At 34.9% G+C, this 27071-nt stretch overlaps 1 protein-coding gene across 10 annotated transcripts in view; it reads right to left on the bottom strand.

The window, feature by feature from the left end:
- STXBP5 (syntaxin binding protein 5) overlaps positions 1 to 27071 on the bottom strand; it is a 109428-nt gene that overhangs the window by 24282 nt on the left and 58075 nt on the right. For 7 of the 10 annotated variants that reach the window (XM_074818702.1, XM_074818701.1, XM_074818704.1 and 4 more), the window contains exons 8-18: positions 25130 to 25253; positions 23594 to 23672; positions 17578 to 17732; positions 16447 to 16519; positions 14095 to 14242; positions 13611 to 13678; positions 12494 to 12534; positions 10209 to 10429; positions 8450 to 8628; positions 7207 to 7332; positions 6569 to 6720 (exon numbers count right to left, since the gene is read on the bottom strand). In XM_074818702.1, coding sequence (XP_074674803.1) covers positions 6569 to 6720; positions 7207 to 7332; positions 8450 to 8628; positions 10209 to 10429; positions 12494 to 12534; positions 13611 to 13678; positions 14095 to 14242; positions 16447 to 16519; positions 17578 to 17732; positions 23594 to 23672; positions 25130 to 25253 — 1366 coding nt within the window. Of the gene's footprint in view, positions 1 to 4963; positions 5048 to 6568; positions 6721 to 7206; positions 7333 to 8449; positions 8629 to 10208; positions 10430 to 12493; positions 12535 to 13610; positions 13679 to 14094; positions 14243 to 16446; positions 16520 to 17577; positions 17733 to 23593; positions 23673 to 25129; positions 25254 to 27071 lie in introns of all 10 variants that reach the window. The other 3 variants (XM_074818703.1, XM_074818705.1, XM_074818706.1) reach the window with 1 other exon arrangement.

Genomic DNA, 27071 nt, shown 5'->3' with positions numbered 1-27071 from the left:
TTTTCAAAAATCCAGGTGCTGCTCTCCCTACAAGCAATACAAGTTTTAGATTGTAGCAGTACTTGGAGGACTGTGCTTTTAGAAATAGTTCTGTTTCTAGATCATGGTCCTTCAGGAGCCAAACGGAATAAATCCAAACATGCTGTTCAGGAACTTAATTTCCTCTTTCCTGCAAATATTTTACTTCTTTATCTTCATAGGAAGCATTTAACTTCTCACACTAGTTTTCCTACAAAGATTCCTGCATTCACAGGAATAGTCTTTAGCCAAGAATGAAGTCACACACCTGCACGCTTGATTTCTTTGTTAAGAAGTCTTGAGGCTACAATTTGATTAATATACATCTTAAGAAATAACTCAGATCAATCGATCCAACAGAAAACCCCCAAAACACTCTCTCATCATAGACCTATGCACTAATTTTATACATTAGATAAAATCTATCCCATGGAACATTACGTGTGCATTATGACAATCATTATAGCACATAAACCTTGGAAATCTAAGCATAGCCATCACTGCTCTAATTTAAGAGAAAAAAGAAGGGACAGCAATAGATAAAAAGTAATTTTACCTATGACTGAATTAAACTAAATAGATAAGAAGAATGTTCTGAGTTAAGTCTGTGAACTATGAGGATCTGTCCATGACCAATGAGAAGAAGAATCTGGTGTAACAATTGTTATTGCTGTTCATCTTAGTACCCCAGGTACCCTGATGAAAGCAGTGTGCACACTGGCAGCAAGACAGCTCTCCTGGAAAAGTTCTCTGGTTTCAGGATTACAGCATATGTGCTAATTGCTATGGATTACAAAAGCAAAGTGATCCAAGAGTTTCCGTTTCAGAACTGCAAAGACTACAACCTGCTAGAACACAAATATACGGAAAAGTGACCTTCAAATAAGCTTTTAGCCTATGTATCTGAACTCTAGTAGCAAGAAATTTGAAAAGCCCAAAAATGAATCAAATTACATAATGCCATTAAAGACATGAAAATTACCATGCTGCTTTAAAAACTCTCTAGAATTACATCTGAAATTAACTGATGTATAAAGGAAGTTTCATGAGATATTTGTCAGTTTTTCACATAAGCATTAGGCAGAAAATCTCTGAATAAACTACAACTTGCCTGGAAACCAGCCCAATTAAAAATCAGAACTAGAACTAGCTTGATATGAAGATGTAAAAGGTAGAATTAGAAACAATTAACCTGAAAAAATGAGTCAAAAAATTCCCAAACTGAACAATCAAACCTTCTGATTCAGTTCTGGACTTGGCTTAGACACAGCTGATGTTGGTCTTGTTTAGTTGACATTCAAGTTAAAAGTTCAAATAGTTCATGTCCAAAGCCAGTTCAGACAGAAAGGGGATAGGGAAAACAACTAGAACAAGCAACCCCAGAAGAGTTCTAGGCATGTATTTTCTGCAGGTTTGACTCAATCCCAGTTCTGAATCCCTTGTAGATTACATTCAAAAAAGGCCTTTTTATTATACACCAAAAAAGTCACATGCATGCAAGAACTGCTTCTGTTTTGTCAGAATCCTAAACTGCCTCTGGTAGAACTAAGAAATACTAACTTACAAGAAGTTGTATTACATTGTACTAGTTGAGAAGTCACATAAGATCTTGTAACTCTCACCAACAGTGAGTTGCAAGAGTTAAGATTGGTGTCCTGTGTGAACTTATTTTTCCTTGCTTAGTTACATAATTAACAGCTGTCCATAAGTTTTGGTGTTCAGTCATAAAATTACAAATTGTTTGATTAAGTTGGTACCAATATTGACCTTCTTAATGGCTCCTGTCATATTTAGCAAACAGTACATCAAGCAAAAGTCTCTAAACAGTGTAAGCCTCCACTGTGTATAGAGTTTTCATCACACTACAAAGCTTTTACTTATACATTTTACATCTTTCAGCACATGGCCAAAGTTGGGTTTTCGCCCCCCCCACCCCCCCTTGTTATGATCTGAAGATAAAGGTTGACTTTGTTTTAATTCTTGAGAAGCACCTGATGACACTGTCTAGCAGGCCTTCACAAAACACATATACTGCATGCTTCACAAACTATAAATTACCACCCAAAACATGTGAGTAATATACCTGGTATGAATCACTGATAAATTCCAAAACACGATCCCAACTGGGAGCTTGTATCTGTTGAGCTAGCCTGAAATGACAGTTTACAGTCTAGCTAGTGTAGAGAGCCTTGTCTCTAAATAGATGCTGCTTTAAGTCGGGAATCTGAATTTCTTTTCTGAGTAGAAAAAAAATAAGATGACAGAAACATACATCATATTCTTGCAACACAAGTGAAGGGAAAAATCTCACATTTCCATTCATATTTCAGAAGGTAATGCAACCCTTACTCTGTGAACTTTTTGTAAAAAGGTCTTTTTAAATTTTCAGTTGGTTGAATCAGGACATGCCATTTACTAAATTATAAATATGTAAGCAGATACTGATGATGTATTAAATATACATTTTATGCTGGAACATACAGAATAGCAGGGTTATTAATGAGAAAGGAACAATTCTTACTGCCTTTTTTTGGGGGCAAAATCTGCCTAAGTGGTTAAGTAACAGAGAATGATGTTTTCTTACACACCTCTATACTGAATTTTTTTTTTTTTTTTTATGACTTTGCCAATCTTGGGATACCATGTACAACACCAATATGCTGCTGTGTTGCACACTGTCTGAACCACAATGTAATTAATAAAGAACATGTCTAAATGTAGGCATAGGTTAGTCTTTTTTTTTAAAAAATGTTTTCTCTAAAACCACATTGAATACATAAGCACTTTTTCTAGGAATATTTAGAAATTAAGTACTAATACTCCCTGAAGATAGAGCTGTGCAGTAGTTGAAAATGTCTTATTTGTAGAAAAATTAATTTAGATGTGTTCTGACTAACTCTTATAGTTCCAATAAATATAGCAAAGGATAATTCTTTAACGTAACAGACATTGTGGAAAATTACACAGCAATAATGCTTTATTATTTAAGCTATGGAAGTCTGGGCAACACATACAATGAAAGAACTACAAAAAATTAGTATTATTAAATGATAACTCAAGAAATTACTTTCAGTTTTTAAGAAGACTAGTTCCAGCTAACCAGAGTATTGTCAGGATGGTGGAAGGAAAGAGAATAACTACATGGTTAAGAAATTAACTCTTCTGTACAAAACCTGTATTTACCTATTCCTAAATTAAATAGTCCAGGTAAGTTCAGCTTTACAATCGTTGGCTTCAGAAACCAGTTTTGGGACTTCTGCCCATCTTTTGTTTCCCTTCACAGTAACAAATCAGTCGCAGACCCTTATTTTCAGTTCTATTAAGGTATCATATTAAGGTGGAGGCATTTCTTTTATGCCTAGCTCCCTTTCTCCCTATCTTGGTTTTGCCTGGGACAGAGCTAATATTTTTTTTTTTTTTTTCCTTCTTTTTCCTCCTTAGTAGCTAGAACAGTGCTGTGTTTTGGATTCAGCATGGGATTTGGTATGAGAGGAATGTTGATAGTGTACTGATGTTTTTAGTTGTGGCTAAGAAATCAAGGACTTTTCAACTTCTCACACCCTACCCAGGTGCAGGTACACAAGAAGCTGGGAGAGAGCACAGCAAAAGCAACAGACCCAAACTGGCCAATGGAATATTCCATATCATATAACACCATGCTCAGTATATAGAAGAGGGTTGACTGGGAAAAGCTCGCTCACTTCCAGCATTGTGGTGTCAGGATTCTCTCTTCTCTGGGATCGGGGGAAAGGGAAACAGGCTGGGCATTGGTCAGCAGGTGGTGAGCCATCACATTATGCATTACTTGTTTGTATTTACTATTATTACTATTATATTTTTTTAATTTCAAATTGTTTTTATCTCAACCTACAAGTCTCCTTACTCTTACCCTTCCGACTCTCTCCCCCAATCCCTGGGGGTAGGGGAGGTTGAGCAAGCAGCTGTGCAGTGTTTGGCTACCAGCCAGGTTTAAACCATGACACCCCCTTAGCAGCACAGGATGGAAGACTATACAGAAAGCAGTATTTGGCTATTGAGCCTGCCCTCTACGACATGTACTACTTTTTTCTTGTTCGGTGGAAAAAAAAAGCAGAACTAGCAGAATTGGACTACAATCTCAATTCTTTCTTTTTTTTTTTTTTAACTCCAGATCATTCTGTTCTACTCTCCTTCAGTAAAAAATGGGGTGAGATTACCTACCTCTGCCCAAAGGCTAGAAAAAACTAGCATCCTAGGGAAAGAAACAATGTTACACTTCTAAAAGTCAGCTTTATGTTCTTCAAGTTCTTGGATGCTGTGAATGATGGAGTAAGTCAGAGAAGCCCTTGAGTTAAACCACGGTTCTCATGGGCTACCTCCCTCTCATAGGCACCCAAGCTTCAAAAATGCTTGAAAACCCCACAGGGCTGTGCAATACACAAACACCTCCACTCTTAATCCCTATGAACAACATCTCTGAGAAGTAAGGTTTCATTTGTAATACATAAATCACTGTCTTCTACAATGTTAAATATTATTTTTCTCATTAATAATAAATAAAAATAATAATCAATTAACACTAGAATTATGGAAGATTTTGTGCCAGAAAGGGGATGAAGCAAGGGAAGCTTCTAACCTCAGATCTCAAAGAACACTAGGTTTGGTGAGTAAGATATCCTGGGACTGTAGACATCAGTAACTTCTGAGACAGGATCTCCTTTTGATTTTGATATTTATTTAAAACACACAAAATACAGAGACTATGATGGTTGCTTCTTTCCCTTCAAGTTTCTTTTAAAGATGCCATGAGCAAGAAATACAATAGGTAGGTCATGGATTAAAAATAGCATCTAAAAGTAAAACAATTACTTAAAATGGACTAACAAAAATATTTATGGTGAGTGAACAAGTTAAAAAAATCAAATTCAAATGTTCAAAAATATTTTATTGCCATGAGATGACTTACTTATATAAGAGGTGCGAAGCTTTTTCACAGACTCTGAATATAAGTTAGAAAGGCCGCACATGCAAGAAGCCACAGTCAGCATACCTTTATGAAGCAATGAAAAAAGGAAAGACGAAGACACTAACAGTACATTTGAGACAGAAAAGCCAGCAGAATAACTTGTATAACCAGATTTATAAAATGCTCTTGCCATGCAGATTGTTAGTATTAAAATGCAAGATGAAGAAATATATGATTTCATGTAACTGTTATATTCACAAGCAAAAAGGACTTCATTCATGAACATCTTAGACAGATTTATGCAGATACAACACATTAAAACACCAAAAGCCAAGAAAACAAAGCAACTAGTGTTTAACACTCCAAAGGGCAGTTTATAATCTAAATGCATGAAGCAGACTTTAAGCCCTTCACTCCCAAGGGGTATTAACATAGTCAACCAGTAAAGTTATATCTTTCTCTCTTAAAAAGTAATCTTAATAAAGTTTGTTTTTATTAGAGGAAAATATTTTATCTGACCGGATACAAACTGTGCATGTTCTGCTCTACATTAATGATTTTCAGACCAGTTTCCTCAGTGAAATAAGCTGAATGGTGCCACCTGGATCTTCCTCAAACCAATGATTTATTAAAATACATCTTAGAGCATTCACTTCAATTTCAATAAAATATTACCTAAAGAACTTACCTGGACTTTATTCTGGATCTCTTAAAATAACGCAATCAACACTAGAGCAAGAAGAATTTTTTTGAACAGTTTATTTCCTCTCGAAAAATAATCATTTGGGGCAGCAGTGACATTGTTTATCATTCTGTCTTTAGCCATTTTCCAAATTAACTTAAAAGTATCCACTACGTAATGAGGAGGAGAAAATAATCTAAATCCTCTAAACTCTTCTTTTGGCAGTAAAAAGCTTGGCATTTTGTCTGGAAAGTCACTTTCCTCCTCAGCTGCAAAGGAACAACCTTCCTCAGAATATTTTTAAATCAAAGTCCATTTTTCAAAAGATATTTATTTTAGCAGTTTGTATTTGGAAGCTTGCTTGGTTCATTCAAATCAAAGGCTTCCTCTCAAGCATAACGTAACAGGATACACAACATAACATGCTTTAGCCTGTCAGGGACGTTTCTAGCCAAAGGTTAAAATAGGAAGCCAAAAGATTCCAGCAGATACACTGGCTATCTGCAAACATTAATGGGTTTATACAAGCATGTGATATGGGTACTAGGTTTATCAGAAATACCAGGATATTTCTACTTCATGCTGTGTTATTAAGTTAAAATCTTGAAACCGCATAAATCCTTTGTACATTTATACTTATATCTATTCACAGAGATAATGTTTTTCCATCTGCTTTTTCTTAAAACTTACATGAAACTGAAGAGTAAGTAATGGTATCAAGCACCAGTAGATTCCACTAAGCAACAGTTTTGAGGAAAACATGAAGTAACAAACTTGCAGTAATGACATTAGAGACAGATCAAGAAGAAAGGATGAAACAACAATGGAGAAGAGTATGCTTGTATTCAAAGAATACACACTAATAACCCAGATAAGCTCAGAAGAAAGGCACAGTTGGCTAAAACAAGTTTTGGGTTACTCACCTCCAGACGGTTGCCGAGTTTTTCGGGGAGATCGTGGCTCCCTGCGATAAGGATCATTGGAGCCATACAGTTCAATAGTGCCTAGATTCAAAAGCACTGTCTTCTGGAGGTAATCAACCATAGCAATACCATTACAGTTTCCAAAAACTACTCTGGAAAGAGAGAAGTGGAAGGAAAGACAGTGCTAATCAAAAGTTGGTAAAGTTTTATATTGGCATTTGTTGCTGTTCAGTATTATAAGACTTCCTAATTTTTAGGGTAAGTCATAAGCTACACATTTATAAATAACTGTTTTAGAATGCCGTATTGTTTAATTGTTCTCTTGTAAAAACATGTGACACTGAGTAGAACAGATCACCGTCACTGTACTTGCCAACCTATCTGACAGAGCCTTAAATGACACTTACTCTTGGCTGTACAGTACCAGGTGAGGAAGAATGATGCCAATTTGTGTCTGATGTTAGCATCATCAGGATCTGCCATGACCCAAAAACAATTATCTTTTAAGCACAGAAGACTGATTGCCTCTCTTGTATTGCTGTGCAGCTCATGTGAACACACATGAAGACGTGATTTTTAATAGATGATTTTAAACCAATTTAACAGAATAATGAAAAACCTGTGTAGAGTATACTTACAGGCCATATGCTGAGTTGACTGCTAAGCTGGTTATCTGTTGAGGAGGTTCTCCACTCACCCATACTAGCTGGATAACCAGCTCAATTTGGTAGCCTGGAGACTGCTTGAGAGGAGAATTTTTAACTCTACAAAGTAAACAAAACATAGTATCTTTTTACGACTCTCCACAGTCTCCATTTTTTCCTTATGGGCCCAGAGTTCAGTAAATTCTACAGCACGCTGGACTTCAGGTAATTGGAAAAAAAAAAATCAACACAAACACATAAAAGCAACCAGAAAAAGCCACACTGGAAGTAATCATTCACTTCTTTAAAGGCCCTTTTGATTCATTACCTAACTGAAAATTCATTGAGCAACGATCACAAATATTTCATTTCTCCCCTCTTCAGAGCAAGGCATAACTGTATTAGCATGCTGTACTGACGTGAATAAAGTCGTTCAGTGTCTAACAGGAAGCTATTACCCATGCTTTTCAGAGTTCCCAGAAGAACTCTGATTTAGAGAATGGAAGGGGGTGAGGGGGAATATGGAAGAAGCGTACTGAAGAGGGAAACAGAAGCACAATGTAGTGAGCAAACAAAAAGCTAATGATATTGTATAAACAAAATGAAAGCAAGGTAAATAATTTTAATGATAGATCAGCTGTATGGAATGAACCTGGGAGTGGGAGAATTGAAGTTCCTTGACAGATTTTATTTGCATGCTGATGTCCTGCAGGTCTTTCATCTTTTAAGGTGAAAAAAGTTACATAGAACATAAGCTCCTCTGGTTCCTGAATTCCTCTTATTTTACCACCCATTCATTCTCATTAATGCATATTTTGGATTACCAGTATTTTACAATAATTCAGAATTTCTCAATTTTTCTACTTCATCCATTTTTCTTTAAATGGATTTTGATACTTCTGCAACTCAGTATAACCGATAAGATATAAGAACTCCCACCCAGAGAAATAACCCCATCAGAAATTAGTTATTTTCTGGATGAATGCACTCAAAGAATTAAAATCCAAGTTGGGACCTTAGAACTTGAGAAAACAAAAAGTACATACATATCTTAATTTTATATCTGAAAATGAAATTCAGTGTATATTTTGTAAGGAAAAGGTGATGGTCCAGAAGCCGCATAATGCACTCTTGTAGAAGAATAAAAAAGATTGTCATCTTTTAACTTTCACTTCTCAAAGGAGTAAAAGAATAAGTAAGATAAATAAATAAGAATAAGTAAACAGAATATACTTACTTTAAACATGGGACATTATCACGAAGTCCATCAGATGAACTGCTACTAGTAGATGGATGAGACTGGGGAACAATGGATTGAGGATTAGAACCTGTGCCTGGAGTTGGTAAAGGTGGCACTTGCTCACCATCTGGAGATTCAACATCATTTATTTCATATAACAGACGTACTTCCAGCATCTATAAATTAAAGTAAAAAAATTATCAGTAAACTCTGCCTTTCAAAAAACTAGATATGAAATAAATGAAGTGCAGTTGAAGATACTACTGATAAGTGACATCCAGAACTTTCATCTTTTAAAAGATAAAAGTAGTTTAATATGCAGCACAACCTAAACAGGCACATGTAGCCTTCAGAAACAGAGTCATACTAACTACAGACTGAATATCTGAAGATTGCGAAACTTGAAAATCTAACCTATTTCCCAATATTTAAAAGTTTGCTGCTTAACATTGGAAAGAAATATAATGGATACAAGACCCATTTAATTATCATTAGTTATCTGTGCACATAATAAACTCTTAGTTATGAAGATAACTTGTTTTACGTAGTTCAGGAATGCTAGAACTAAGAAATGAAAGCACACAGCTATGCTTTACACTGTCATAACATTGTACACATGGGACTTAGTTCAATGTTGCACTGAATAAGAACATACATTTTAAAGAACCGTAAGTTCATCATGATTTCATATTTTCTGCTGCTGGATCTCTAACTATTAGTATTAACTGCAGTGCAGTGTAAAGAAAGTTTTCTACTTTCTTTACAGAAAATGGAAATTACAGAAGAAGATTCTCATCATCTGCAAAGTAGAACTTAACTCACAGACTGAAATTAAGAACTCTACAGTATTTTTTTATTTCTAGTACTGAAGAATAGCTTGCTAGGGGTTGATTTGTAAGAATCATTTAGGTATTCCCTCAGAAGGGAATGCACTTGTACATAAGTAAACACCAGAAGGAAAAAATAAGTCTAAATAAGTGTAAAATAAGTAAAATAAGTAAATAAGTAAAAATAAGTTTAAGGAGATGAGGCATATCTGAAGGAGTAGAGTAAGAGGCAGAAAAAGAAAAAAACCAACTACATTATGATTAATGCTTTACTTAGAATAAACAACATTTTATAAAGGGCTTCAAGTTAGATTTCAGCTCATACATTCAGATAAGTAAAGTTGCATGTGTGTGTCTGAGTTAATAAAGGACTTCTCAAACTATTGTAATAGAACTTGCCATTGTATCTTACACAGAATAAAACAGTGACACAGCAAAGTCCTTAACAGACCTCAGGGCACGTCTGGCACATTTCTACTCTTCTAGCTCTGCATACTGGAGAAGTCTTGCCAAGACAGATGGTAATTATTAGGAATCAAGGAAAAGAGAGAAATCAACTCCCTTGAAAGCTTTGAAAATTCTTCAACTCAACGTCTCATTCACTTCTGTGTTCATTTTATCTCTGATACAGCCAAGTTTAGATCCACTATTTCCTTTGATTGATACAACAATGAACTATTATTGGCTGCAAAACCGGAAAAAGCCAACGAAAATGCAAATCTTGGTGGGCAATTTTTACTTTTGCTGGATTTCATAATTTATTTTTTTTCCTCCACAAAAATACATCTCCTCATTTTGAGGCAACTGTTTTTGTCCATTTCACTAAAAAAATGAAAGACAAGTAAGTAAATCGCTACAAGAAGTAGTAAATCGCTACAACAGTCTTATAACAAAATCCTACAAAGTTAAAAAATGGTTATACTAATTACCGGAATGACTTCTGTTGTCACTTCCTGCTTGCTGAACCTGTAAATAATGACATGTGCAGACACTCCAGCTATGCACAGCATTCTACTTTCTGGACACCATGAGATGATCTGAATAGCATAGGGATCTTCATCTACTATATCTGTGTTTGGCCTGTCATCTTTATTCCGTGATTTTTCAAACACTTTGGCTGTTTTTAGCTTATAGAGTACTTGCAGCGTTACTAGGAACAAACCAGAAGACATAAAAATTAGTTTTGATCTAAACAGGTATTTTTTTCTTTTATTTTAGAAACTTCTCTTCATAGACAAAGCCTCTATATTCCACAAAAGAGTGCAGAGTAGAAGTACTGAGCAACTGTGTTGACTCTGCCTGTGCAGTGCACCACTTGCCCAAAGCAGGATCAGTTAGTATCAAAAAAACCCCACAACACTTCTGAAAGATACATACTAAGCACTTCAGTTATAAACTAAGTCCTCGCAGCTTCTCAAGACTTAACTATACTTAAGGATCTCTTTATAACAAAAGTATCTAGTTACATATCCATACCCACAACTTAAGCCTATCTATGGCAGAGAAAGTGAAAATCCGTTCCTTTTTGCTTAGAGTATTTCAAATCCATGGCCTCTCACCTGTGTTCTCAGACTTAACAAACCCGGTTTCTCCAATTTTTATTTTGTCCTGTCTGATCATTCAAAAGCACTGCCCTCTGAGCAGTCCACATTTTTCTTGATAGCATGTTTCCTAGAATTGTTCTAGTGAGGCCCTGCCACAGTTTAAAATTGTGAAAGAATTACTGCATGTTGGTTTTATAGATATTCACACCTATTTATCCCAATGATTTTTTTTTTTGTGCAACACTTGACACTGCAATCCATTAACTCTAGTTTTTTCTTCCAGAATGTAAGTTCTGAGTGTAAACCATTGATACTATATTCAAACAAATTGTCTAGGATGCTATTCAAGAATTAGCAATATCATTCTCAACTGTAATTCTAATTCTTTCTTACATTTTTTTCAACTGTCTTGGTGTTGCTTTGAAACTTCACAAGCATATTCTCTAGTCAATGGCCCAAATCACTGCTATGAACATTAATCATATCATTAGGAAAACTTATTATAGCATCCTTTCTCCTCTTCCATATTTCAGTGGTTTTATCTGAATCACACTTCCCTAGCTCATCTGTAATACTGTGCTATAAGAGAGATTTAAGAGTTTTAAAATCAAGATACAGGATACTTGCTGTTTCTCCCTTAACAGGTTTATTTATCTGTTTTAGAAAGAAACTAAGTGTCTTTAACAGGATCTCCTTTTGACAGATCTATGCTGAATAGAATTTTTAAGCACACAGATTCAAATCGAGTGTGGTTGGCTCCCCCCCTCCTGGTTCCACCCCCACCCCAAACTGAAATTAAAGATTTATAACACTCCAAATACTCCTCCTCCCAGTTTTTAAACATATACATTGCATCTGTTCCCTCCCACACCCACACACGCCTTAGCATTTTGGAATCTTACCAATCTTCCACAAGTTTTCAAAGACAACTGATAATGATTCAAAGATTGCTTCAGGCAGCTTTTAAGTACCAAGAGTAAGGTTAGTCAGAACTAGATTATTTAAACATCTAACTCTGTAGTCCACTCTAATTTGAATTCTTACTGCATTTTTCACTGTTAGCTGTGTAGACCATCAAATGCAATTGACCCTTTAACTGAAATGTAAAACGGTATCAGACTCTTGAGGCTTGTTCAGTGTTCCACCAAAGAAAAGTGTCTTTATTTTACTGTTCTCCTGCCTTTCTTCACAAATGCCTAGATCATTTTATTAGCACAAACTACTACTGGTTCCAATTCTCATTTTTAGATACTGTAATTTATGGGGAGCTGATGTCTTATAAACACATGCCTCTCTCCTGTCTAAAAAGACAGAAATAACTTACTGAAATTCAATTGTACCAAAAAGGAATGCATTTGCCTGTCATGCATCCCTGTGCTCAATAACGTGCTTCTGAAGGTACTTGTAAAAAATTTTAGAACTCTTCCATTCTGCTGATCTTTAGACTACTAGTGCATTTTCACTGAAGTGGTAAAAAGAGTGAAACAATTAACTAAGAAATAATGTTAATTTTATTTAATTTTAAATCAAAGTTTCCTATGGAGTTACTGACTCTACACAAGGCAGGAAATAATGAGAATGAGTAGTCTGCGATTATATTCAATTAGAGAAATCAGTAAGTTTAGAAAAATCCTACTGCACAGGAAAAAATCTCTACTGAAAACACTTACTTGCTGAGGCATCCCAAAACTTGATTGACCCATCAGCATGCCTATGAAATATTAAAAAATTAATAAGATGGTAAGATGGTTAGTTGGAGTGTTAGACCTCTATGCTACTGGTTAGAAAATATATGGCTAACATTCTATTTTTATTAGAATTCTTAGTGACACTTTATTTTCACAATTTATTGGAAGTCAATATTTTATGAACATATGCCCCAATTACTTTGGACAAAAGGGATTAAAAAAACATTTGAAGGTTAACTCTCTGAAATTCCATTACACTATTATGAATTTACCATTTAAAATACTGATTTCAGCTACCTGCATTTCCCATAAACAGTTTGGTATACCTTACCATGTGTTGTTTCTTAAAAGATGCCCTTTATTTGGAATGACACTTGTAAAGGAGATGCCTAAATATACTGTATTTCAGTGTAAATGAGTCACCTAACTTGCTCATTTATCCCTGAAATTGAAAATCAGATGACTAGATTTTTTCAGGACTGTCTCTCAAAGTCTCTGCAATGTGTAGTATAAAGTGACAGTAATCCTCATTAGGGCTAATGGGCTGTTCTAAAAAAAAAATTCAGTAGTGCTCTCACTTTCAGTGATACACTGCACGGTTATAAATTAAATTTTGTTTATGCCTCTCAGAATAGTATTAGAAAGATCAGTCTCCAACGGCATCAGAATGAACAGACCAAAGGATTTGTTTGTGCTTTTTGAAATAAAAAACTTGGCTTCCCTTTCAGAACTGAACTCAGTAACTATTTAATGGATTTCCTATACTTTATAACAGTACTCACCTATTTTCTCAAAGTTCAAGAATAAAAGTTTCATGCAGGATATACTGACAGGAAGCAGACAATCACAATACCACATAATAATAATAATAATCCCTGTAAAAAACACCTGCTATTATTTTGTTCCTACCTTCTCTTCCACACTTTGCTTTATTTCCTTGTTAATGCATCAAGAAGATCATGCAAATGACTTGTCTGGTGAACATAATCTTTTAAATCATTCAAACCACTTAGAACACTGTTTTCTAGAAGAGGAACAAAATATTCTCACTTCTGCTTAATCAGCTAAGAAAGCTATACTACACTGTGGTATCACTTACCCTGTAATAATTATCTCTGGATAGCTCTGAGTGATCAAACCCCAGTTGCCTCCACTGATAGGCCATTCCTGGAAGATTAACAAATACACTGAGGAAGAAAATATCATACAGTGCAATGTTAAGCCATTGAAATTACTGCAGGTAGTACAGATTCCAGTATTTCACATGACTTCACAAAGTAATTAAGACATATCCACTGCAGAGGGAAAGATATTAAAAAAAAAAAGGAAAATCAAGAGCTATAAACACCTCCCCTGCTTCAGAAAGTCCCTTAGCTTCCAGGGACAGCAATCGATGGGAGCACATCAGGAAAGCATGACTACAGGCTTGACACATGCTATATCCTCCCTAGACACCTGCTGTTAGTGTCAAAGACAGGATAACGAGTCAGATGGAGCTTTGGTCTTAGTATGGCTACTCATTTTGCTTAGAGCTATTGATTTTCAGTATTTTCAAATACACATGTATGTACTAGATGTTGTACCTTCTTACTGTAACCTTGACGTTTCTGTCGAGCGCCAACTGAATAGAGTGCAGGTATGAGGTCCACAGGACAATCAGCAAAATATTCACAACAGGTAACTGGAGATTCATGTATAGTCAAAGGATAGGGATTCTCAAATATAGGGTACCTTGAATGGATGAAAGGGGAAGACCGTTAATCTAGGAAACATATTTTTTTTTTTTTTAAATGCAGACCGCAAGTAAAACACTAAAGACTAATTTTGCATTCTTTTCCTACAGAGAAAAATAAATGCATATCAAATTAGACTATGAACAAATATACCATGCAACTTTACTGCTCATGCAGTATGCTATCAAGATACTGTAGTACTCTAAATGGAACCTGAGGTTTGTACTATTTCTGGAATATTTCTAGAACACTGCTACTCCCTATAGTCTTACATTTTTAAAAGATTACTATTTTAATGGCCTGTGGAAAAACTGAATTCACCAAGTCCTAATTGCAGTAATGTGGAGATCGGAATTTATTTCTAACTCTCCACTCTATTCTTCCAGGGAGAAAGACAGAAGACTCCACTTTTCACTCTGTATTATTATATTGTTCTTAGAAAACTGTCCAGCACTTTTCATAACCTACTTGCCACTTCAAGATCACTACTTTCAGGAAAGTTAGATAGCAACACTCAGTTACCAAATAGAAGCAAACACACACACATATACTCCCCACCACCACCTCCATCAGAGAAGTGGCAGAGCCTTAATGAGGAAAAAGGCCAGAGGTAAATATATGTGTTCAAAGAACATTTATCTCCAGAGAAGTGCATACTATGCATATGGGTTTTTTTTTCCCCTTTTCCTTTTTTTTTTTTCTTCCTTGAGAGGCAAAAAGGGACACAGCTTCTCGAACATCTAAGGGAAAAGTTAGCAACAACATATTAAAACGTTCTATATACCAATAGCTTTACACAGAGCTGCCTGGAAAGCTAAAACAATCTTCTAAAAAACTGAATAAAGAGGAGGCTTCGTTTTAACAAAATATGATAAATCTATATGACAACACAGGGCAAAAGGAAGCCTCCCATAGCAAAAAATCTATTTTGTTGCTTTTTCAGGTGTGAAACAATACTTTGCAAGTCAATCATAACAAAGACTGTTGTAGGTCTTCTAAAAACATAACTGCTGTAGATTTTTTTAACATGAAATGGAACAATCCTTAATATAACTTCAAATTTCAGACACTGCAAACTATTTCACTTAAGAAAAAAAGCCTTGTACAAACCTTTTTATTTTAAGCTCATTAAAACTTGTTTTATTAATCTTTCAACATATGAATGTTGGAAGCTTAATGTCATTGGTATATCAGAAACAAGTTTTGGATACAGCATATGGCCATGTAACATTGGGAAAATCTAAATGAAATTGCTCAGCAGCTGCCGAGATACTAGGACTAGACTTGACCTTCCTCCAAATTCACTAGTCTTCATTATCTCAGGTATCACCATTGACTTTGAGGATACATATTTACAGGTTTTTGTTGTGCCCTAGAAGGATGTTATTCATAGGATTTTTTTCTTCATTGACCACTGGTAACTTTTAATCAGGAACACTACAAAGACCTTTACTCATCTGGTTCTCTGCTACTAATCCCTTCATAGTTAGTTGTTACTGCCGACACTATTTTCAAAACCCTTGATAAAAATTTGTAGGATGCAGAATTTTTTATCACCACCTAATAGAGTATATGGACTGTTCTATGGACAAAGTAACAAGAGACTCAAAATGTGTTAGCCAAGTATTACTTGTGAAAACTGTAATAGGATACTACTTCTAAGCAACCTCTTACCGCAGTAGTAAACCAGGGAGTAGATGTTACCATTCTAACTTTATGTATATGATATCTATTGCATCAGTATTGAGTTGATTTAAGCAACACAGGTAGCAATTCCTTTGGCAATAAAATCAGCAAATATTTATGTGATGACAACACTCAGTGTCAGCCAAAACTACCTGGCTTATCTGAACAGTTGTTCCCCTTGCTCTCTTCCCCAAAATTACAAGCTCCCCTCATAGCACTAAGGAATCAACTTCAAAATAAACTGTGATAATTAAAAAGCAGCAGTGATCTATGAGTAATTTCTGTCAGTCAACCAAGCCTGGAAAAAGTCACATAATATTCTACTCATCTACTACATATTAACTTGAGAAATGTTGATCTATAAAGATTCTCAGCTCTGCTGAAGAAACCTTGTATTTAATATTCAAGATTTTATGTTCTGGACAGGGAGGTATTATGGTACATTAAAAAGCTATAGAGCAGAACAACAGGCTGATCACTGCAGCCAACATTAAAAAGACTACACAAGATTCTTACCCATTTTGTGCAAGGTCAATCAGTACTAAGTCCTTTTCTAGGAGAACAACTACAGCATATGGTTCCTGAAAGTCTGAAAACAAAAAAGGAAAAAAAAAGTTACTTACTAGTAAATGTAGTTCTTGCATGCATAGCCTCAAGAATGTGATCAGTCCTTGCACTCTATCAGTTGAGAGTAGAAAAGCCACTTAAATGACTACAGTTTCTGAAGATATGTTATACACTCAGCCCCCTGAATACTCCAAGTTTGGAAAAGCCAGGCTTTCCCTCTAATCCAATATTCTCAAGTCTATTTGAATTTACCAGAACCATTTAAACAGCTCAAATAACAGGAAAAGGAAGATGCAGAGGAACTTGTATAAGCAGTATTTTTGAGAAAGAGCCAATTGCTGAACAATAACACCCTCCCACCCCCAACCTGTTTTTCCTCATATTCAGTGGGGTTTAACTTCTAATTGATTACAAAATGAATTGAAAGACAGACAGCCAACTTGACACTAAAATAAGAAAACTGAAAGTTTCCAAAGTTTCTTGCCCTCTTTCAGGCAGACATCAAATTCTGAGCTAAGCAGTTTTACATACTCTGATGAAAGTTGACAGCTAAAAACATTGGAGTCACTGGCAATACAATACTATTAATCTGGGACAACTACCTAAACACTACAATTAAAGATCCCCTTCTGCAGAAGAGGAATTACAGGTTAGTGATGAACTTCATGTGAGTCTTGGAATGAAGTCACAAAAAGTTAAGAGCACCACACAATACTACTCAAGATTTAGCATTGACTGGAAAGGTCTTATGTGCTCAAATAAATATTGATGAACACATCTGCTGCAGTAACTACAGCTTAAAATGGTAATTCTACTGGTCTGCACATGCTTTTGAGATTAAAAAAAGGAAAAAACATGCAACCAGTAGTCTGCATTCTTTCAGAAGCAAAATAGGTTTTATAATAAACTATTCTATTACAATGCTTCAGGCAGTAAAACATACTTCAGACAATAGGGGTAACAGATGTTGCTGCTGCAGTCTGATCCCCAGAGATAAAACAGAAAATCATATTCTGATGGGATAAACCTCCAGAGAGAAGAGGTCGAAGTACTGAGAAAAATAATCTTTACAAAGCCTACCATTAGGATATGGTGTTTCACAGAGGGTTAGAAAATCAACAATAGAATAATCCATTTCTAGCACAGCAGTACTTTTCCCATGCATAACTGTTAAACAGGGTCTTCTTCCTACAGTGTCATATGACAAACCTCCTGAGAGAATGATGAAAGGCTCCCTGGAATAAAGCAGAGGCATTTAGGATCAAACCAATATAATCTATTAAAAGAGACTGGACAGTTTTTGTAACCTTATAATAAAGTTCAATGAGATGTCATTGAGCAGAGATACATTAGGAATAAAGCAAACCAGCTCTCCATGCAATGTGTAGCTTGGATACGTGTTTCAAAACTTAAAACCCAAGAGTTAGAAGACTGTAACTGAAGTCAGACATCTCTTCCAAACCTTTTGTTCTATAATGCTTATTTAACCAATCTTTGCAACTGTTTGACAAGATTATTTTTTTTGTTTTGTTAAATTTTAGAATTGTTTCTTTTCAACTGAACTGCAGATTCAGATTTGCCAACAGCCCCATTTATGCAGAATATAAAATATTCCAGGAGGACCAGGAAGAAATAGTCCCATTTATTCAGAATTACCCTAAATTTTGAAGGATGAACAATTTTGCAAACAGTGTAAAGTGATTTTGCAGTCACAATAGTATGACTGTCTTTAAGAAGCAACCAGCTGCTTGATAAGCTTCAAAGACCTAACATCTTTTAAGAAGCAAGGACATAAATAAATGCCCATAGTTCTAAATGGCTGAGTATAGCAAAGCAAAAATATTTCTTCTAGTCTTAAGAGATCAAAGGCTTCCCTTCAAAAATTTTTTAAGTCTTTACAGAAGCATGCTTTTAAATACATCCACATTTCATACATTTATTGAAAAACAAGATTAGATTAAGTAAATATATTATTTTTACTAGGTATTGTCTTCTTTCCCAATTATCAAGAGTCATCACTCATTTTAATACTATTAAGATTTAAAATAGGTCATAATACCTTTTAAAGATTAGCCTGACTGTTTATAATTTCACCCTTTATTGACTATTACCTCAAATTCCAGGTTATGTTTTTGGAGGAAAAATAGGCAGAGTGTGAAATTCCTCTGATCTACTTCTATGCTCACTTTAGGTAGGAAACCTATTCTTTGTTTGTGTCTACCTGGGAAGCAGCCAGTATGGCAGTATGTCAGTATCTGGAGAAAATTTGTAGGGAAAAAAACACCATCCTGACATTTGAAAAAGGGGCTGAAGAGATGTGGGTATCTTTCCCATACTGTCTAAACGGCTTTCACTAGTTAGCATTTGAAACACAAATGTGACAGATTAGGTACATCTTACATCTTGAAAACAGTGTATGAAGAATTTAGTTTATGCACACGCTGCCCTTCATAAATTTAAGGCTTGGCTGAAATGTGCTGTGCGTTTGTAGGATTGAAGGCAAAGCAGACTGAGATAAGCTTTCAGTTTCTACAATTATTTCACAATCTGCCTGATCCTTCAGAAAGCTCTATGACTGAAGAGTTGATAGGATCAAAGAGTTCTGTTGCCTGAAGAAGTAACCTCAAAGGAATGGCCATAAATTAGACCATGAGTCCACCGAGTTCAATATCCTGCCTCCAACAGTAGCTGAAAGTGTATTTCTAGAAAAGGGGTAAGTTTTCTCCAAGTTTTAATTTAATTTCAATTCTTCATATTGGAACTTCACACAATCTTCCATTGTCAGGTCCATGAAGTGATTTCAGGAAAAGGACTAAATTTAATTTAACCTGATATTTTTCAGGATGTTGATGAAGAGAAAAATACTAGAGTTATGTACTTGCAGTATCTCATTGTGCTGGAATGATTTATTGCAGTATTTTTTGTTTACACAAAATCATTATTTTTTTAAAATAATAATGCTTCCAGGACAATTTGCAGTAATTAGACTTGTGGGTTCACCAAGATCAACTGACAATAACAAAGAGATAAATTTCAGTTTCTTAGTTTCATACACCACAGTGAAAACTACATGCTGCTTTCTTCTGTTTTTTTCAAGGTAATCAGATTGCTTTGGGCAGGCTTGCCAGAGTCTGTATTCTTATGAAGCAAAGAATGGAAGAGCTAAAAATAGATTACACAGAACTGTCACATGCGCTTGTTACAGATGAATCAAAGATTAAAGTTGACTTTAGTCTGCCAGAAAGATTAACACAGGTTTGTGTACGAACTTTCATATTTTCATGAAACCATGGATTTACCATGAATGCAATCTGTGCATTTTCTAAATACTTAAAGTGTTATCCTTCAGTTGTGATACATATTATTAGAAGGTTAGTGCACATGAATGTTAAATAGAAATATGTAATTTAAAAGAAAAATTAAAAAAATATTGAACTTCACATAATAGATGAGATTGATCCTACTTTGATAGTTACATTTTATCTACCTGAAACAAAGGAAAGCATTTAACAAAAAGCAGTGCTCAGCTCTTAGGGAATTGCTACATAGCATTTTTAGCAGCTGCTAATACAGAGATTCTTCTTTGAAACACTTCTGCTTCAACAGATTTGGAAGCAATCCCTTTACATTAATTGCCTCATCAGTTAAATCTGTAAGATCACTCCGGGAACACTATACAAAATTTACTACAATGGGGGACAACATTTCATTGAAAAGAATCCCAGAAAACACAGGATTAGGTCTTGCAGTGTACCAAAACATAATACAACTGAGAGCTGAGTGGCTCACAACCCTGGAGGATGTTTCTGCTCAATTTTAGAAGTAAACTGTCAAACGTCAGCCAGTTTCTGGCAATCTGGATGTGTGAGAAAAGTATATACAGAAGTCAGGCCATTGGTACCAGCATGCTTACTTTTCAAACCATGGGTGAATTTGTCAAGAAGTTAATCCCAAGTAATAAAGGTAGAAAAGACTAAGAGTTAATTTAGTTTAAGACTAGAAATCTTGAAGTAGTAGTGAAGATAAGTTGGGAAGCGTGATTATTGAACTGACAAGCTCATACAACAAAATAGTACTATTCAAACTAAATTAACACATACATCATTATTATTGTAACCTCTGGGTCCCAGTTATATACATGCATCTTGCTAAGAGGTACTGCTCTACAGCTAGTCAATGAAAGCTGCATTAAGTACCAAGACAATACCCTTTTTGATTATGTTTTACAGGGAGACTTTTGAGCTGTAATTTCTACTACACAGGGGTCTAATAGCAAAGAATAAGTTTGGGCAATTTTACCATAAATGCTAATACCAACCAGAGTAAATACTGTAAGGGGCTGAATCTGGAGGGGTGGGAAATGGCATTAGGAAGCTCAAGAGCTTCTGTAGATTCACTTTAGACAGAAAAGTATGCATAAAAGGCAACAGGGAAATCATTTCAGCAAGCTCAAAAGGTTATCTACCTTTGGAACTCATCACTTCACAAAGAGATGGAGTATTTTAGATGAACTTAGGTGACAGGAGAACAATAACATTATATCAGTTTGCTCAAGGAATATACCAAGGCCTTGCTTTTTCAATCCCCTAGCCCAGGTACAGGACTACTGTCAATAGTAACCTTTCTACATACATTCTCCCAGACATAAAGCTACAGACATGCTATTGTAAGACAAACAATTCTGGCTTTGGAGACTTCAGAGGCACTATATCTGCAGCAGACCTTAAAAAAACCAAAACAAAACAAAAACCCACAAGCAAAAACCCCAACAACAGAAAAGCCACAAAATGAAAAGATAAATAGGTAGTCTGTAAGAACCACAGAAAGCCTCATGTCCTCCTGTCTCCCTGACTTCAGTTTCACAAAATGGAGAACATAATGGAGGAAAAAAAAGTGAGAAGATAATAAGAGCTGCAACAGTAGAAGGAATAGCATCTGTAGCTCCTACTACAGGTTGCTATCAGTTATGTTCCTTCTGTGTGGTTCTAGACATCTTTTCTCAAAAAAAAAAAGTTTATTAGAATTAGAAGCAGTAAAGAAAGCAAGTGACATCACATCAATGGAGTGTTTTCCACACAAGGAGATACTGAAACAAACCTAGATTCTAGATCACTCTGAATAAGGCAGGAGCAAGAAAGGGTTGACAAAGATGTTAGAGTTCCATATAGAGCATGGAAAAGTGAATAGGGAATAGTTACTCACTTTTTCACAATAAAGAGGTGAAAACTTAAATATACATTAAACAGTACCTCTTAAAATATGTTGTAAGCTTTTTGGTTTTGCTTTGTTTTGTGGGTTTTTTTGTTTGTTTGTTTTTTAAGAACAGTTAGAGTAGACTGCTATAGAAGCAAGTCTGATTTGTTTCTTGTATTATTTCAGTAGCTAGAAAAAAATTGGTCTGCTCCAGGAATGATTCTCCTCTGTGCTATAGAAATTAAGCCACGAACACCCAATGACAGTGCTTTAGCAAAAAGTCAAAATTGTATCATGTTCATACCTACTCAATTTCAATTGGTAAAGAGAAACTATCAAAATTTTAAGCACTGAGAGGTAGTTCTGCCTTGCCTTAAAATTCTTGTAATAATACAGTTGAAACTAAAAATTAAAGTGTGAACTGAAGTACATGTAACAGTAAGTGAATGCAGATTTTCAGTGCACTGCTGCACAACCACAGTGCCAATCAGGTTCTTTGTGGTGTTGTTTTTGAGGTTTTTTTATTAAAGTTCTAGAAGAGTATCACAGCAGTTATAGATTTAGAAGTACACTGAAGATGGAGAAAACATTAGAGAAAATACTAAATTGAAATGCATCAAAACATTCAGTTTGGATAAACAGTGGGAAGTGAGAGGTGTAAGAAAAAAACCCACACTAGGAAAAAGTAGTCTCTCCACAGAGCTATGTATTCTTAGAAATTATACTAGAATAAACTTCTCTTTAAATCGTGAAAAGTCAACTAGCCTTCACATTGTAATATTGTAACTGCATAGAACAAGCTTCAAACTAATCTTTTCCTTCAGAATGACTATTCATAACAGAAGGTTTTTGATTGCAGAAATTGTAACTTGCTGAAGCTGAGACTACTTTTGGTTATCTTTCTTCAGATCAGCTTTAGACATTTCTGTTGAGAAAGGAATATGCAGACAGATGTAGACTGCTGCAAATAAAATATGGCTTTCCAACTGATCACAGATGTGCATACATCTGGGAATTAGCCAGTCTTAAATTTCTATGTATCTCACTTTTAGCAAACAATAAAAATACACAGAACCATTGATATTATACGTATGGGTGTACCAATATATAGTAGAAAACTGTATTACATCAATTAAGTAACAATCTTCTATAGATTTGAATGGCTGGAAAGCAAATGAAGACAATACATAAACATCCCAAAAGTAAAAGAAAATTTAAAGAAAAAAAAAATCAACATTTGCAAATAGCTGAACAGGTTTCCATGAATATTTTATATTTATATTGTACTTTTTACTCAAACACTTTAAAGCACTTTAGAACCATAAATAAAAGAAATTCAGCACAGTTCATGAAATCCTTCAATCCTAATTGCAGTCTTGGTAACAAAACATGCTCCTCAAGATACTGAGTCTCTTGTTGCAATTATGGCTTTGTTACATTCTCAATGTGCATAATTAGACACAATTCACAGCATAAATTACTGCACTCTACCAGAACAGCTTCTGTCAGTAACATTTTTGGGGGAGGAACACATATTCAGAATTTAGAGTATCTGCATTTGTCAGAGTTCAGTTTTTTCAGGTCTGTGCTTTAGTGTCTTCTGTAGTTTATCAGCCTTTTTTTCTTTAATATTCTCAAAAGACTGAGTAAAAATACATGAGTTTAGTAGCATGGAAGAAGCATGTAGATAATGCATTAGCACTATCCACCTAAGTTAAGGTTGGTATATAGTAATTTGTTCACATATGTTTGTAGTTTATTCAGCAATATCTGATTTACTGAAACTATTTCAGCTGTTTTACATATCCTGATGGCACTGAACTATGGTATCTCAACAACATACATTCCCAGACAGCTGCATTTATTTTACATATGTTAATTTTGCATACAAAACAAGTCTTACCCAGCTCTAGTTGTTTTATATTCCACCTTAAGGATAGGTTTGCAGGGTTCTGGCTTCTTTCCATCCTTCAGCTGCTTTCCTAAAGTTAATTATTTTCTTATATTAATCTTACAGTTTCACAACATGATGGCAAATTATGAAATTCACTATACAACTTTCAAAGTAGAACATTCATACAAACATATTCAACACCTCTGACAATTAAACAGTATGCCTTGGAATAATATTAAAGATTTATTAAAACTCCCAATACACCAAGCTAGAATATTTAGCTTTAGTTTTTTGTTTTTTCCCCAGCATTTTCTTTGTTTTGTTTTTTTTTTTTTTTTTTAACTGTTGTAGAATATTTGTTTTCAAAAATATAATCCTCCCACAAAAAAGTTGTTTTAACTAACACTGGGATATTTAAAATTTATCTTATGTCTACCATTTCACAATTAAAATTGGTCAGCTTACAAGTAAAGTGAGGTTTATTCGGTGTGTTATCCTTAAGGATTAATACTTGAACATGAAGGCCTGCTCTTTCTCTACTGTGCATTATCAGCAAATAAAGCTTCTACAGATAGAATTTCCCATGAAATCAGTAGAAATTAAGAGTATGGTGTAAATATGCATCTTTTCTATCTGAACATTGATAAGGTCTGATGCAACTATAAAGTTCTGCAGAAAATTTAATTTTCAGCCCAAGATCAAAGTAAAAATGTGTATTGAAAGAGGCCAAAACATATTAAAATAAAGTTAGTCTTGTCTAACTAGTTCTACTACTACAGTAGCAGTCAGGTTTTAATTTTTGACTGCTACAGGATCATACAGAAGTCCACAGCTTCCTTTTCCCACTCTAGTCCACAGCCAGCACAGTAAAGGCTCAGATAGTTAAACGAGAGAATGCTTAAGTATAGCATCTTGTACTACAGCTGTAACCTCATAGATTACCCTCACTGTTACACTGACAGCAACTTAGTTACTTCAGATTCCTAAGACACAACTTAGACACATGCACACCATATAAACCTGGCATTTGTATAGAAGTTTTTTTGAAGAACAGCAGCATATTTCACAGAACATCATGTAATGTTAATTTCCTAGATTAACATTAATGCAAGACTTCTCAGAAGTGGGAACATCTTACCAGATGCTAGCCTTACTCTGTTACAAGCCTTTCCAAGAATTTATATGGTAATCTACACATTTATACATGAAACAGATGCTTTCTTATATGTATTTTAAACAACATATGGGATTGTAATGTCAAGCAAAAGCAAGACCTGCAAAATATGCATTAGTTAATTTTGAGATCAATGCCACTGTATGAAAGGCAAGCTTAAAGTTCAGAGATTTAGACAAAACCACACTGATTTGGACTCATTTCATAAAGACTTTATTTTTAATGAAATCTATCAGAATTTGTTATGACAGAGAAAGTTTTTTACTTGCACTGCAAGTGCATTTTGATTTTGCAAAACACACTTCTATTAAAATTAAGTTCTCTGTGCTTTAAGCACTATCAAACACAGTGTGTATCCATTTTCATCTTACCATGTGGAGTGATTGTCTGGAATGGTTTGGTAGGAGATTTTACATTCCAAATGGTCAAGGTACCATCTGAGTGACTACAAATAAATTGTTTTCCTTCATGATGCCAAGCCACAGAGTGGATAGCCTATGCAAGAAAAAAAGAAAATGCAGAAAAATGTAAGATGAGTATCTAAGTATCATTTTACCTTTACTCCTTCCTCCATGACATTAGACAGCAACAGAAAATTAGAGAAAGTACTAATTAAATCATACTGCTCTTAGTATGTCCTAATTTACCCATGGTAAGTTTTCCATTTGTAATTACTTCTTTCAGACATTATCCATCAGAAATAGTCTTCATTGTAGTGACATGTTTTAAGGAGGGGAAAAAAAAAAATCCTCCTCAGTGTAGTATTACAGGTTTTTTTTCAACAATGGGTAGCATGCAGAGAATAACCACAAGCACTTATTTGAGTTTTGCTAACCAAAATTTTTTATTCTTGAGAAAAATGCATTATCCGTACAAGAAATGAGAGAAATCCCATCTACTTGATGGGATTATTAAGTCAAAATTTTAAATGGCCTTTTGAAATGTCTCTGGTTATGCACAAGAAGCAAACATGGGCTGAGAACATAAGTAAAAATGAGAATTGAAGTAATGATAAGATTTTTTTTGGAAATTATGAATGAAGATGAAAACATTATGAATAAGCATTCTAATGTTACAATGACAGTTTTAAGGTACAGGAAAGTGTAGGAATCTACTAATAAATCTGTGCAGGTATCTACTAGTAAGTATTTCCAAGAAATACAGAAGCATCTTTATAGTCATCAAATTAGGAATGGAATGATTAAACCATGCCACATGAAATCTTACTGCAGAAAGACGCTAAATGAAATTTAGTTGCTGCCTTCAGGCCAGAAAAAAGTAAACAATCAAGCAGAGAGTACAAATAAGGCAAAGAGATTAACTATCAAGAAGACATTGGTGCCATTTCTGTTTCCAGCATCTCTACTAATACGTGGAGACATTATGAAACCATTAGGTGATGTTTGAGGAAATTTTATATAGAAATGTATATATTGATATAGCATGAAAATGTCAACATTGAAAACCCAAAGTGTTTCTCTACTCCCCAAAAGGTGCAGAAGAAAATATTACTTGCTAGAAGTATGGAACTTTGATATTACTAAGAATGTAGATTTGTTTAGTTCATATAGCAAAGACATTACTCTAGGTAAAGCTAAAAGCAGGACCTGAATATGTGAAAGCTGATGGGTTTTATGTACAATACCATCTTCTGAGTGGATACCCTCAGCAGACATTCTGTCTGTTAGCAGGGCTTAGACTCACTCCATCTCTTCAGGTACCTAGGGATTCCCTCTGAGGAAACCCGGGTGTGTGAGTAGTAGAGAATCCTAACTAGCAATGAAAGCTTAGGCAGTAAATTATTATGTGAAGAGCATATCACACAAGACAGATCTAAGCTAGCTTTGCCTAAACAGATTACACACAGATCAGATCTTCACATTTCATGAAATTATACAGAAAAACAAGACAGTTTCCAGCAATATGATTGGGAGAATCCAGTCATTAAACAGAGGGAAATCACTACATTACGTGAATGTTTCCAGTAATAGCTTTTCCAACCTAAAGTAGAAGAAGATCTGGATATCTGTAAATTACAGATTAACTAAATTTAGTATTTGTTAGTGAAATTTAATCTTGTTCCCTATATAGTGTGGAATCACTACAGATTTTGTTAGAAGACAGATTCAGTGTACCAATATCACATCTACACATAGGTAGCTCAGAAACCTAGACATCTCACATGAAGCCTCTTAGAGTCAAAGTGAAATAGTCTTGCTCATTCTAAGATAAATTTTTATTTAGTAAATAAAAGCAGGTATTATAAAACAAATTTTACACAAATACTGAAAATTTGTTTTCATATACTCATGT

The sequence above is a fragment of the Strix aluco genome, chromosome 3, assembly GCF_031877795.1.
Source record: "Strix aluco isolate bStrAlu1 chromosome 3, bStrAlu1.hap1, whole genome shotgun sequence".
In the NCBI taxonomy this organism is placed as follows: domain Eukaryota; kingdom Metazoa; phylum Chordata; class Aves; order Strigiformes; family Strigidae; genus Strix; species Strix aluco.
This window is presented reverse-complemented; position numbering and strand designations above follow the sequence as displayed.